Source organism: Patagioenas fasciata, chromosome 29, assembly GCF_037038585.1.
Source record: "Patagioenas fasciata isolate bPatFas1 chromosome 29, bPatFas1.hap1, whole genome shotgun sequence".
Taxonomy (NCBI): domain Eukaryota; kingdom Metazoa; phylum Chordata; class Aves; order Columbiformes; family Columbidae; genus Patagioenas; species Patagioenas fasciata.
The window spans coordinates 4,391,963-4,404,171 of NC_092548.1; the positions used below are offsets into that span (position 1 = coordinate 4,391,963).

Sequence of the window (12,209 nt, forward strand, 5' to 3'; positions counted from 1 at the left end):
ACTTCCTCTCATCCTATCTCTTACTACTTGGGAGAAGAGACCAACCCCCTCCATGCTCCAACCTCCTTTCAGACAGTTGCAGAGAGCAAGAAGGTCTGGCCTCAGCCTCCTCAAGATAGAGTGGCATTGCCAATTGGGCTTGAGTCAACCCAGAGTTGCTGCTCCCCAACTTTACACATCAACGCTGAGTGATTAAACTGTTAACAGAGCAAGCCAGGGCTCTGGTGCCTTGCAGACTCACCTCCACATTTTGCTGACACAAGAGAAAGGGGAACTTCACAGGACTGAACACTATGGGAATGCCCATTTGAAAGCACCACCCCCTCTTCACCGTCCCATGCCCTTGTATTTGACAATGCCCCCTTGTCACTGGTGTTCTACTGAACCTTTACTCCAGAGGCCTCATCCTGGTGCAAAAGGGCAATGCAAGCCAGCATCTCACTGTCCTGCCTGTGCTTGTGGGTGCACGTACCCAAACTCTCTGTGCTCTTCTCTCAGCAGCCTCAAGACTCCCCTGCTCAAAAGAAGACCTGAACACCCAAGGGAAACACAGCAGACCAGCTCTTGGCCCCTTTGCTGCTGTTCCTCCAGGTTTGACCAGCACAGCAGGACAGAGGCATGGGGACATCCTATTTTGGGCCACGGTGCCTTTCCCTCCCCAGGACCTTCATGCTGCTTTGCAGTTGGTCCTGCCCTGTGAGCCACCAGAGCAGCGGTGCCAGCCCTTCTGCCTTGGCCACAGCCCCATGTTCTCTCCGGTCAATTTAGGAAGTGTTCCCATCTTTTGGGTGTAGCTGGAGGTGGTTGAGCCTGTCACAGCTGTAGCAGCAGGACAACGTGGGCATAGTAAAATCCTCGCCGTGGGTTCAGAGGGTACAGAAGTGGGTCAGAAGCCCAAGGCTGAGTGCAGACAGTGAAGTAAGGTGAGCAACAAGGGCTCAGCGTCCCAGAGAGGGTCAGCCCAGTCTCTCCAGAGTCCAAGGCCAGATGGTGACCCTCAGGAGTGGGCTGGACCTAAAATCCATCTGCCTTCCAGCCAAGGTGCTGTCCCTGACACGCTAAAACCTCTGGGCAGGTGAGGCGCAGAGATTTGGGCTTTCTCCTGCTCTGCAAAGAGGACTCTCAGCTCTGGCAAAGCCACTGGAAAAAACCCAGGGTTCAGACAGCAGCTTTTTTCTTGTTACTCAGCTTCTCCCTGGACTGACAGCGTCACCTCCTGCTCCCACAGAGGAACAACAAGCCTAAAGCAGAAAGGTCAGCCACAGCCAGCTGCCTCTCCATTTTAAGGTGAATATTTCGGAGGAGTTTTTCCTCTGAGCAGGATCCCAAAGCCTGATGCACGACTCCCCTCTAGTGGCTTCACAAGAACCAGGACTGGGAGCCAGACTGGGCTGCATCGGCTCCCACTCCTGCTCCAAACTCGGTGCCTGGTCAGCAGCCCCGCACACTCAGCTGTACCAGCTCACCCATCAAAGTATTCCTTAATCAACAACAGGTAAGTTTTTCAAATGAGTTAAGGGAGTTAATTTTAAGGTGAAGCAGCTCTGGACATTTTCACCAGAGCGGAGAGACACCCAGAGCCTATGAAGAGTCAACAAACCCCTGGAGAAGGTCCCCCCTCACCTTCACCAGCAGATGAATCCTCTGCCCTGACTCTCGGACAAGGCTGTAACGCCGTTCCAGGCGGTCCTGACAGTCCTCCAGGCTCAGCAGCGATTCTCTTTTACAATCTCTTCTCACAAATATGGGCGACGCCCACGATCCCACGATGGTCTGGATCTCCTCAACATTGTTTTTGGCTTTCTGTATCCTCTGCTCGAGGTCATGGACATCATCCATCACCATGGAGATGTGATCCCAGACACCTGGTAAAAAATGAGATGATTGACTACTTTTTTTCAGAGCTGCATGGCCAAGCTCTTGTGCACTCTCCATAAGACTTTTCCCCCACGGTTTCATGTATTTCTCACCCATCATTAACACAAGAGACTTACCACCTCAACCAAAAGAGTCACTTCTAGCTCCCTCCTACCCCAACAATCCATGGTACAGCTGCAGCCTCTGTTTTCTGCCAGGAGCACCAGCACCGTGGGGACGTCTGACACTTCCCCCTTTCCCGTACCCAGATTTAATCTGCTACCAGAGAGAGAACAAGGACAACAGGCTGAGTGTTCCTGCCACTGTCACTAGAGCAGGGACCCACAGCCCCACAAACACAGGCTGTGACAGCCCAAGGTACCAGCGAGGGCTGCATTTAGATTCAGGGAACTTCATCTGCAGGAAAGTCCCTTCATCTTTGTTGTGCAATGGAGAAAGAGTTTTTCAGCATGAGGAATTCTGCTTTGCAAGTTCCCAAGGGAGGACACTTGTTCCTGTTCATACCACAAGCCTGATGACAGAAATATATATTCCAACAGCGAGCAGTTTGCTTTCACCAAGAGGAAACAAATTGTCTTCCTCCATTCTGCTTTGCAGTTAAAACTGATCAAGCAAGAACACTGGTTAAATCATCCCAAAGTCACGGTGCACAAACCTCACCACTAACCACAGTATTTCATCCGGCTGGAAAGGATAACGAGGTGGCCCTGGCCCCCACCGGGAGAAGTCTGTCCCAAGCCAGATGGCTGGGCCAAGGGGTCCCAGTCCCTGCACAACTCAGGGAGAAAGCAGTGCCTTGGGGACACAGGGACATGACCACACAGTGGGTCACTTGGGCTGGCACGGGCAGGGAGCAGACTCTTCAACCCCAGCCTTGCCAGCTCTCACAAACCCCAATCTTGCCGTTTCCTCAGCATCACTGCTTACAGGGCAGCCTCTCTTCCCCAAAAGCCCAGAGGGAAGCTGAAGGGATCAGGATCCTGTCCCCAGCCCAAGCAGATCAAGGTAAGATGGGAAGGAGCAGGCAGGCTGGGGGCTGCCCTTTGTCTCCCCAGTGCTGGCTCTGCTGGAGAGTCCCCTGCCCTGCTGTGAACTGTCACTGGGAACCAGGTGATGGAGGCTGGGGACATGGGAGGAATCTGATGAGACCCAAGTGAGCAGGTTAACCATGAGCAATGTGCCCTGTGGCCAAGAAGGTTGATGGTACCTGGGCTGCGTGAGTAGGAGTGTGGCCAGCAGGTCGAGGGAGGTGAATCCTCCCCCTCTGCTCTGCACTCGTGAGGCCCCATCTGAGTGGTGTGTCCAGTTCTGGGCACCCCAGTTTAAGAAGGACAAGGAATTACTGGGGAGAGCCCAGCGGTGGCTACCAAGATGCTGAGGGGTCTAGAGCATTTTTCTTCTGAGGAAAGGCTGAGAGAGCTGGGGCTGTTGAGCTGGAGAAGAGAAGCTGAGAGGGATCTGATCAATGGGATCAATATCTCAGGGTGGCTGTCAGAGGATGGACCAGACTCTGTTCAGTGGTGCCCAGCACCAGGGTGAGGGGCAACGGGTACAGACTGAAACACAGGAGGCTCCATCTGAACATGAGCAGAAACTTGTTTGCTGGGAGGTGCCAGAGCCTGGCCCAGGCTGCCCAGAGCGGGTGTGGAGTCTCCTTCTCTGAGACATTGAAACCCGCCTGGACCCACCTGTGTGATCTGCTCTGTGACCCTGCGTGAGCAGGGGGGTTGGACTGGGAGATCTCCAGAGGTCTCTTCAGCCCTCACCAGTCTGGGATTCTGTGAAATCCTGTACGGCCTCTTTTGCCCTAACACAGAGCTAGCTCACCCTCCATCTTCCAGTTGAGTGTTTCTTCTGCCTTCTTCAGCTTCAAGTTAATATCCCACAGCTGCTCCTGTATGAGAGGGTATTCGACCTCCAGGACTGTCTTCAGGACCTTGTTGTATCTGTTCACCATCAGCTCCAAGTTGGCCGCCAGCTGCCGGTATGACTCCTTGGAGGAATAGATTTCTGCTGCCGTGGGTGGGATGGCTCCCAGCCGGCTGCCAGACAGGTAGCTCAGCTCCCTCAGCACCGACACCAGCTGCAGAAACAAGGCAGAGAGCTGAATGTGAGACAATCCTCCCCATTCACCTGGCAGACACCCTCCCGTCAATTCTGGGGATCTTAGGGGGTTCCTGCTGTTTTATTCACAAAGCAGTACGCTCTGAGAAGGGCCTGGACACCTCCTAGTCCAGACCATCTCCCTCCCATTGATCTTTGCCTCTGATTTGCTTCCCAATCAAAGACATCTAGCTCTGTTAACTACCCAGCCAGCAAACCCTGTGCAGCCTCTAAAAGCCATGATGATCTCTGGTCTTCTCAGCTATCCTCATCAATACAGTCTTTCAGCAATACTGTGCCTGCAGGAGGAGGCACAACCAAAAGCATCTTTGAGTTGTGATGGAACGGGATTGAGTGGGTTATTAAACTATAAACCCAAGTAGAAGTGAGTCCCTGCAACAAACGGAGCAGCAAGGTCTTCCAACGCAATATATCACTTCTAAGACAAAAAAAAAAAATCTTTGCTCAGTTTAGTGGCTTGTGAGAGGGAAAATGCTCCTGAAACTGCACATTTTGGCTGGGTGACAGAAATTCAGTATATTGTATGGGCAATGGCAGGGGTGAGGAGTATCTACAATACTAAAGTGACTATGTCCACAATGACAAGAAGAGGAAAGAAAGACGGAGCGCAGAAGGGTGAAGGGAGCAGTTTGAGGAGGTGGATGGAAGAGGATGGGATGGGAGGAAGGGAAAAGCAGGGGACTGAGGGAGCAGGAGGCCAAGTGAGATAGAACCAAACTCCCCTCCCTTTTATGCACTGGAATGTCTGAGACATCCCCACCATGGTGTCAAGGATGTCTTACCCTCTTTCCCTCTCCTCCATGGAAGGTGAGCTCTGGAAGATTCTTTAATGTTGAAGGGTTGCAAATACATCCTCCCTTTAGGCAAAATGAGGTGCTCCTATCTGCTCTGAAGGGCATGAAGGGGCTGCTAAGCAGGCACCTGAGGACATGAGGCAGTCCTCAGTACGGAAAGCTGAGAGCAGCGCAGAAGCACTCAGAGACTGGAGCTGAGAACATGCTCAGCACGTCACAGGCTCCAAACCCTGGCACCAGGGTGAAGGGTGGAAAACATCCCCTGGGGCCATTTGCTTCCCACCTTAGCAAGGAGATTCCAAGGAGCTGGACAAATCCTTTGTCTGAGAGCCAAGCTGGAATGAGCTCTGGAACCTCAACACTTTTCTCTAACAGCAGCAAGTCCCAGGGAAAGGGGGAAGTGTTTGATGTTTTCCCAGGCCCCTGAGATTCAGCACCTCCGCAGCAAATGGCATTTCACATTTGAGAGGCCCCAGCTCTCATCAGGCCCCAGCACCTTTGAATCCACCTCTGCACTCTGCTGGCTTGGACCCTGCCTCTGCTTTGGGCAGGGGGATGGTCAGGCCTCCCTGTGCTGGAGAGGGCAGCCCTAGGGAACAGAGACCTACTGGAAGCCTCCTGCACCACAATTAAGGAAATCCAACAGCCACAACACTGAAGTAACAAAACAAACCTTTCCTGGGATTTTTATACCCTTTCAGGAAGCTCAGATTTCAGGTAAACATAACACGAACCCACGTCTGTAGGATGATGCTCCTACGCTCCCCACACCAGCGTCAAACCAACCTGCTCTGGAGATGTTGACACCAGTTAACCTCTGGCTACTCACAGACTTTCTGGCTTTAATTACAATCTGCGCTGCTTAAACTGTAATCCTGATATTTTACCAGGAGACAGAGCCCACAAAGGGGATGGTTAATTCATGTCACCCATAACAGATGCTCCAGGGACCTCAGCAGAACAGATCTAGTAGCGATCCCACCAGACTTGCCATGCACGCTGGGGCACAGCTTGGAGACGTGCCCTCCAGCAGACAGGAAAGCTAGTTCTTACCTGGGGATCAAAATTAACTGTGATCAGTTTGGTTTCTGGATCTCGCCGGATAAGCGGTTGAGTAAGGTTGTACTGTGATTTTTCAGAGACTGTCTGGGACCAGTCTGCATAGAGCTTCTCCTGATACCTGCCGGAAAACAAACAAACAAATTAAAACATCCACCACGGAGCTGCCAAGCCCGCACACCAAGACATAGAACCAAATAAAAGCCAAGTCCACTTCTGAGGGCTGAAGAACATCAAGGAATATTTAAAACCCACCCACACCACCTCCATAAAGATCTTGGCTTCAAAGACAAACACCTGAAAACCAGTGACAGCATCAAGTCAGGAAAACAAAGATCCCCCAAGTACCATTCTTAGCAGAGGATTCAAATTTGGGGACAAACATTCAAAAGCTCAGAGCAATCAGTTCAGTTTTAGCATCAAACATTAAGATATTAAGTGAGGTGCAACGAATCCCACTCCCACTTGTGGAATACACACATTACAGCCACGGTAAGTACACTGTGAATGGGCACAAGTGGATTGAGACTTCTGGTCAGCTCAGGTTTTCTACCACAGCATCTCCTACATCCAAAAGAATCTCGTTCCAACATTTCTGCTGGGCTGCACAGCCCCTGTCCCTCCCATGCAAACTTCTCATTTCAAGATATCACAGAAAGACTGTGGTGTGTAGCAAAGGATTCCTCCTCCTCTCTCATCACAAAATTCCTTCTGGCTTAGAAAGAGACATTCTCAGGCCCTGGGCTTGCAAATGTGCTGAAAGGTGGTTTAGAGAAGGAGAAGGAAATGGCCTCAAGTTGCACCAGGGGAGGTTCAGACTGGATATTAGGAAACATTTCTTCCCCAAAGGGCTGTCGGGCATTGGAACAGGCTGCGAGGGCAGTGGTGGAGTCATCATCCCTGGAGGGGTGGACAGACGTGGAGACGAGGTTCTCAGGGACACGGGGCAGTGCCAGGGTTGTGTTAATGGATGGACATGAGGGTCTCTTCCAACCAAAACAATTCTATGATTCTATAAGGTTTGGCTTTTTTTCATATAGTTACAGTCATGCCTGAGCCACCACTTACCTGTCGAGCAGCTGGATCATTTCTTCATACTTCTCTATCACCCTTCTTCCTTCAGCAGAGTCCAAGCAGCTGGTGGCACAACAGACAAGCTCAGCGTTACATTTAGCCCTGTGAGGCTGCAGTCTCTATTTACCCCTTCCCAAAACCACCCACCACCTTGCAGGCAGAGCCTGGCTGGGGATCTTACATTCCAACCCCACCATATCGCCCAAAACCATTTCACTGCACAAAAGCTCTCCAAGCCCCAGTGCGCCCTTTTGCGGGTGTTTGCATGGCAACTGGCAAATGAGAACCACGTCCTGGGGGAAGAACAAGGGCCCAGAGCTGCTGGAGGAACACTGGTCTCCGTAACATACTCAATGCTCCGGTGTTTGCACAGAGCAGGGCAACCTCTGCTCACCAGCCACCACTTTCTGAGGTCAAAGAGGCACAGAAAGAAGCAGAGTGTGGCTCCCGGCAGATGAAGCTCTTGGCGGTGCCCAATTCATGCCCCTCAAACCGAAGAGCAAAGGTGTCCCAGAGTGCGGGAGGCAGAGCCCTGGCCACGCTGCCAGGGCTGTACAGCCCAGGGAACAGCAGGCCAGAGGAATTCTTATCATGCTGTCTTTTCCCCACTGTTTCATCTACAATATCCAAGTTTTCCTCAAGATGGTTGTTGATTTTGGAGGACATATTGACAAAACTTGAATTAACTTAACCAAAAGCTGGAAAAAAGGAGCGCCTGAGCAGTCACCGCTGGGCAAGTGCTGAGAAACCTGCTGGAAGTAAACAAGTCCTCTGAGCAAATCCAAGTAAATCCCAGCAAAACCACTTTTGTTTCTCCTTTTTAATCCTTTTTCCCTTTCAACAGCATCATGTCACCACCGTTGCAGAGCATGTTGTTAACTACTCTAAACAGAGGACAGAAAATCAGTGTGAAATGCAGATCTGGGTCCTTCATGCTGGACAAAAATTTGCCATTTAGGTTCATATCAGACATGATAACTTGGGCTCTGTGCTGGGAACAGCCCAAGAGTTTGTTTCATTGCACCAATGTCTTTGCTGCTGCAGAATAACTGTGCACTTAAAGACACTTAATGGCAAGATACAGTGAGAGAAGGTTACAAACATGGTACAGTGACGGTCAAGTTATTTTGGTCAAGTACATTAAAAAAGTGGATCCATTTACACAGAATCCTGACCAGCACACGTGAAGCCATTCCTGTGAGCTACCAGGTGCAGTCCCTAGAACATCCGCAGTTGTCATAAGTCCAACACTGCCTTGCTTACAGAGCTCTTAAATGTTGTCTCATGTGGTGCCAGCTGTGAGTATGAGGCCATACTTCCCTGACACCATCCGTTATAACAAGCATTTGGGTGATAAATATACCAGCATTGGTTTCTTTCCTTGATCTTGGGAGATGGCTCCTTTGTTTAACGCTGAGAAAGTTTTCTTCTGCCCGCAAAATGCTCGTCTGCTCCCCAACATGCAAACCCAGCTCCATCGACCCATCTCAGCTGAGTCCAGCCCAGCACTTCTCTGCTATTCACAGTTTGGATGATGCCAGAACCAGGACTTGCAGCTGAGGAGGTCCTGGAGAACATGCTGAGTGGGATTGCAGCAGGAAAGGTTCTGATACCTCTTTCAATTGCAACCCGGGAACTATGTCTGAAAGCTGAATAGCCCACTGTGCCTCTTAATCGCTTCAAAACAAATCCAGTTAATGAGTTTCTTAAAAAAAATAATGATCACAAGGAAGCTGAAAAGCACCAGTGCAACCACTTCACACCTCTTTGACTAAGAATTATTTCAGCTATAACCATGGGATAATGTTCACCACAGAAAGAAAATCAGATTGATTACAGAGAAGATAGCAAGGTGGTCATAAAGCAACTTAGCTGGAACAGACACGCACAGATGTGGGATGTGCCTGAAGTGATCAAACGGCACCTGGATTCGCGCTCGCAGCTCCTGCGCCCAGCGCAGCGCTCCAGCCACCGGCGGCATGTTCTTGTGCACAGGGGGGATCCTGGGGAGGGCACATTGGAACAGCGTTTGACTGAACACTGCACTTGTAACCCCAAAGATGCAACAACAGAACCTCATTTGCAGAAAACTGCTCTGATTTCCCAGCTTCCTTCCTTAAATCCAACATCTGCCACACTGATGTAGGTCTGTGACCAAGGCGAGTGCCTCTGGATCTTGAATAAGGAGCTGAGATCGAACGAGAAGCCCAGACTATGTCCAAACCTGAGCTGATGTGAGGTGTCCCTTGCCTGGGACACATTCCCCGCCCCTCACAAACACTGACATAGGGATTTCTGACCAGGAGTTACTTCTGTCCGCCTTATCTAACAGCCACAGAACAATAACCACAAATTCACAGCAAATGATTCTCTCCATGATTCTCTCCAGTCCAGGACTTGCCTCGTTCCAGTATGATCTTTCTGAGGCAAGTAAATAGGTTATTGTTCAAAATGACACACTTGAATCCTCATAATCTGATAGAAATCCACCCATTCCCCCCTGTGCCAACAGTCACGGGGAATAATAAACTTGGAAAAGGCTGATTAAACCCTTGGTTACAAAGTCCCACTCGCATACTTTGCATTTTAAGCATTGTAAGGGAAACAAAATAAATTCATTCTGAGGAGCACATGAGTGGGTTTGCAGGTCCCATGGGGTGTTGGAGGCAGCACACAAATGTGGAGAGAAACCTCCTGTCACAGCCTCGCTGGGAGAAAAGCTCAGCATGTGTCTCCATTCCCAGTCACATATCATGCATACACATTTGAAAAAGGGTATTTTTACTCCTAACCAATTATTTGCTTTAATACTAAGAACAGAGCTTTCCCAGGCATTTCCATTGCCACTAGGAGCTACAGAGGCTGAAAACATCTGCAATTTGTAAAGTTTTGGGTTCCTTAGAAAAATAAATCATTTCCCCCCCAAATTAATCTCAATCAAACTCCCTGTAAAACCCATTTTACTCAGCACGTTCTACCTACCGAGCTTCAGCTCTGCCTGGATGTGCCGGGAGTAGATCAGCCTGGCGTGGTCCAGGGCCCTGCTGAACATGCTGATGAGGACGGAGTATTTGCCAGCAGCATCTGCAGCGACTACCGGTCGCTCCAAAAGGCTCCCGAACATGTCCAGCAGCTGTTGGGGTGAACACGCAGGAAAAGAAGAGGGGAAAAATTTACAACCCCGACTCCTGCAGAGAGATCAGCTGGGACCTTCCTCCCCAGCCCAGAGGCTTCAACACTGTCCGCACCGATGGGCACTTTGGAAAAAGGAAATTTGCTCCCTTTGTTACGGGGCCTCTCAGACTTTCTCTGGGGTTGGACCACATTCCAACTGTTGTTCTTCAAATGCTTCAAGATTTTCTATTTTTTTCAAAAAACTTACAAAGATAAACACTGTCACTTGCTAAAGTCTTTTCTACAAATGCTTATATTGATTTTTTTAAAAAACTACCATTTATTATTTCTGCAAGATAGATTAATTGATAAATAAACCAGCTTTGTTTCTAGAAAACCTGTTTCCAAAACTGAAACAGATCCATGTATTAATAATATTAACAAATTGATACTAACAATATCAATTCTCACCAGGAAATCCTAGAAAAAGCATGATTTCCCCCGACTTGCAGAGAGAGACACAAATATATCTCCTGGCATCCAAAAGCTTTGTGAGGGACCCACCAGCCTGAGCATCCCAAACCAAGAGCAGCCCAAAAGCTACAAGTCCCACTGTCCCACCAGCAAACACCAGCCCCATGTGCCTGTGGCTCCAGCACTGCCTGGTCTCCTCAGCGTGATTCTCACCGAGCCGGGTGCCCTGATTTCCCTTTTAGGGAAGAGCAAGGGAGCGATAAACAAACCTTGAAGGCGTGGTCCAAGTTGGAGGCGTCATCAAAAGCCTGGATGAAAATGGTGCCCAGCCGACGGTCCATGTCTTCTACTTTCTGCTGGAAACCAAAGGCATCCTGCTCAAAGTCCTGCACAAAGGCAAAACACAAGCTGTGAGGCTGCAAGATGGCACTAGGAAGGTACCTGTAACTCCTCGATCCAGAGATGCCCTCTCTTATTCACCGTGAACTAAGCCACTCCTCTGGCCAATCTTCAGCCATCGCAACGTGGCAAAGTCCTCACGAAGCTCGAGAACATTTCTGTGCTGTCCCATGGCTGAGATGTTGGCCCTTTCTCTGGGAGGGACCCTTTGGTCCTGAGGGCTTTCCACAGCCCACATGGCACTATCTTCAGCCTACAGGCAAGATGGACTATTTCCACACCCTCTCCCCCACCACTTGGCCTGAAGACCACACCATCATCCAGAAAACCCACGGATGCACCTGCTGAGTCCCAAATCCAACCTACTTTCAAGTCAAAACAAGCCTGTGGTTCCATGGTGAGCTGGTTGTGAGTGAGGCAGTTTCAAAACACTCGCACAGGTTGCCCAGAGAGGCTGTGGAGTCTCCACACTTGGACATAGGTAATCTTGGAGATATTTCACCTGACCAGTCACAGTCCTGCTCTAGCTGAGCCTGCTTTGAGCAGGGAAGGTGGACTGGGTGATCTCCAGAGGTCCTTTTCAAACTCAACAGTACTGGGTTTCTGTAATTTCCATCATCTTCTTGCACTGCTTTTCTTGCTTCAATTGTAATAAATCCTTTGAACTTCAAGAGTAACATCTATATTTGTTTTCCTACACGTAAAAGAGTCCAAATCAAAGACTGAACTTGACAGTCCGTGACAGTCCTTCTGTTCTAGCTTGGACAAAACCACTAAAAACGAGGTCATGTGTCTCTTTTCCAAAGGACAAAGTGCAAGGAAATAGCTTTTACTATTGCTACTGCTGAGCTCCAGCAGATCCAGATGCCATGTTTTAGCTAAAAAAAACGGCTCCAGCAGTGGCAGAGGGTGCAAAACCAGAGCACTGAAAGAACAAACATGACTCAGAGTCACACAAATGGCCATGGGGTCACCAAACCCAAGCCACCTCCTGCAGAGCCACTGTCACCTCTCCTCTGTGCCTGCCCTGCTGAAGGAGGGGTGCTATGGAGCAAGCAGCTTTCCAGCAAGAAACACTGGGGACGTGCCACCCCCTGCAGAGATGTACTGGGAGCTGCAGGAAGCAAAGCACGAGCCACCCATCCCCACACCAGGCAGGTCCCAGAGGGCTGGGAATATTCCTTTAATTAAAGCACTACTGATAATAAAATAGAGCATCCTTGAATTCTGAGAGCCCCAGATGCCATGTGTTCATCTAGGCAGGAGCGAACACATCCCAGAGATGATCTGAGT

The 12,209-nt window shown here is 49.9% G+C and overlaps 1 protein-coding gene across 1 annotated transcript in view; it reads right to left on the reverse strand.

Moving 5' to 3' along the window:
• The window catches only part of LOC136113863 (dynein axonemal heavy chain 9-like), a 28,912-nt gene extending 18,920 nt beyond the window's left edge, over nt 1-9,992 (reverse strand). Inside the window, exons 1-6 of the mRNA XM_065859095.2 lie at nt 9,912-9,992; nt 8,819-8,932; nt 6,924-6,992; nt 5,850-5,976; nt 3,706-3,961; nt 1,624-1,865 (exon numbers count right to left, since the gene is read on the reverse strand). Of these exons, the coding sequence (XP_065715167.2) occupies nt 1,624-1,865; nt 3,706-3,961; nt 5,850-5,976; nt 6,924-6,992; nt 8,819-8,910 (786 nt within the window). The 5' untranslated portion in view covers nt 8,911-8,932; nt 9,912-9,992. The remainder of the gene's footprint in view (nt 1-1,623; nt 1,866-3,705; nt 3,962-5,849; nt 5,977-6,923; nt 6,993-8,818; nt 8,933-9,911) is intronic.
• Nucleotides 9,993-12,209: the final 2,217 nt, after the last annotated feature.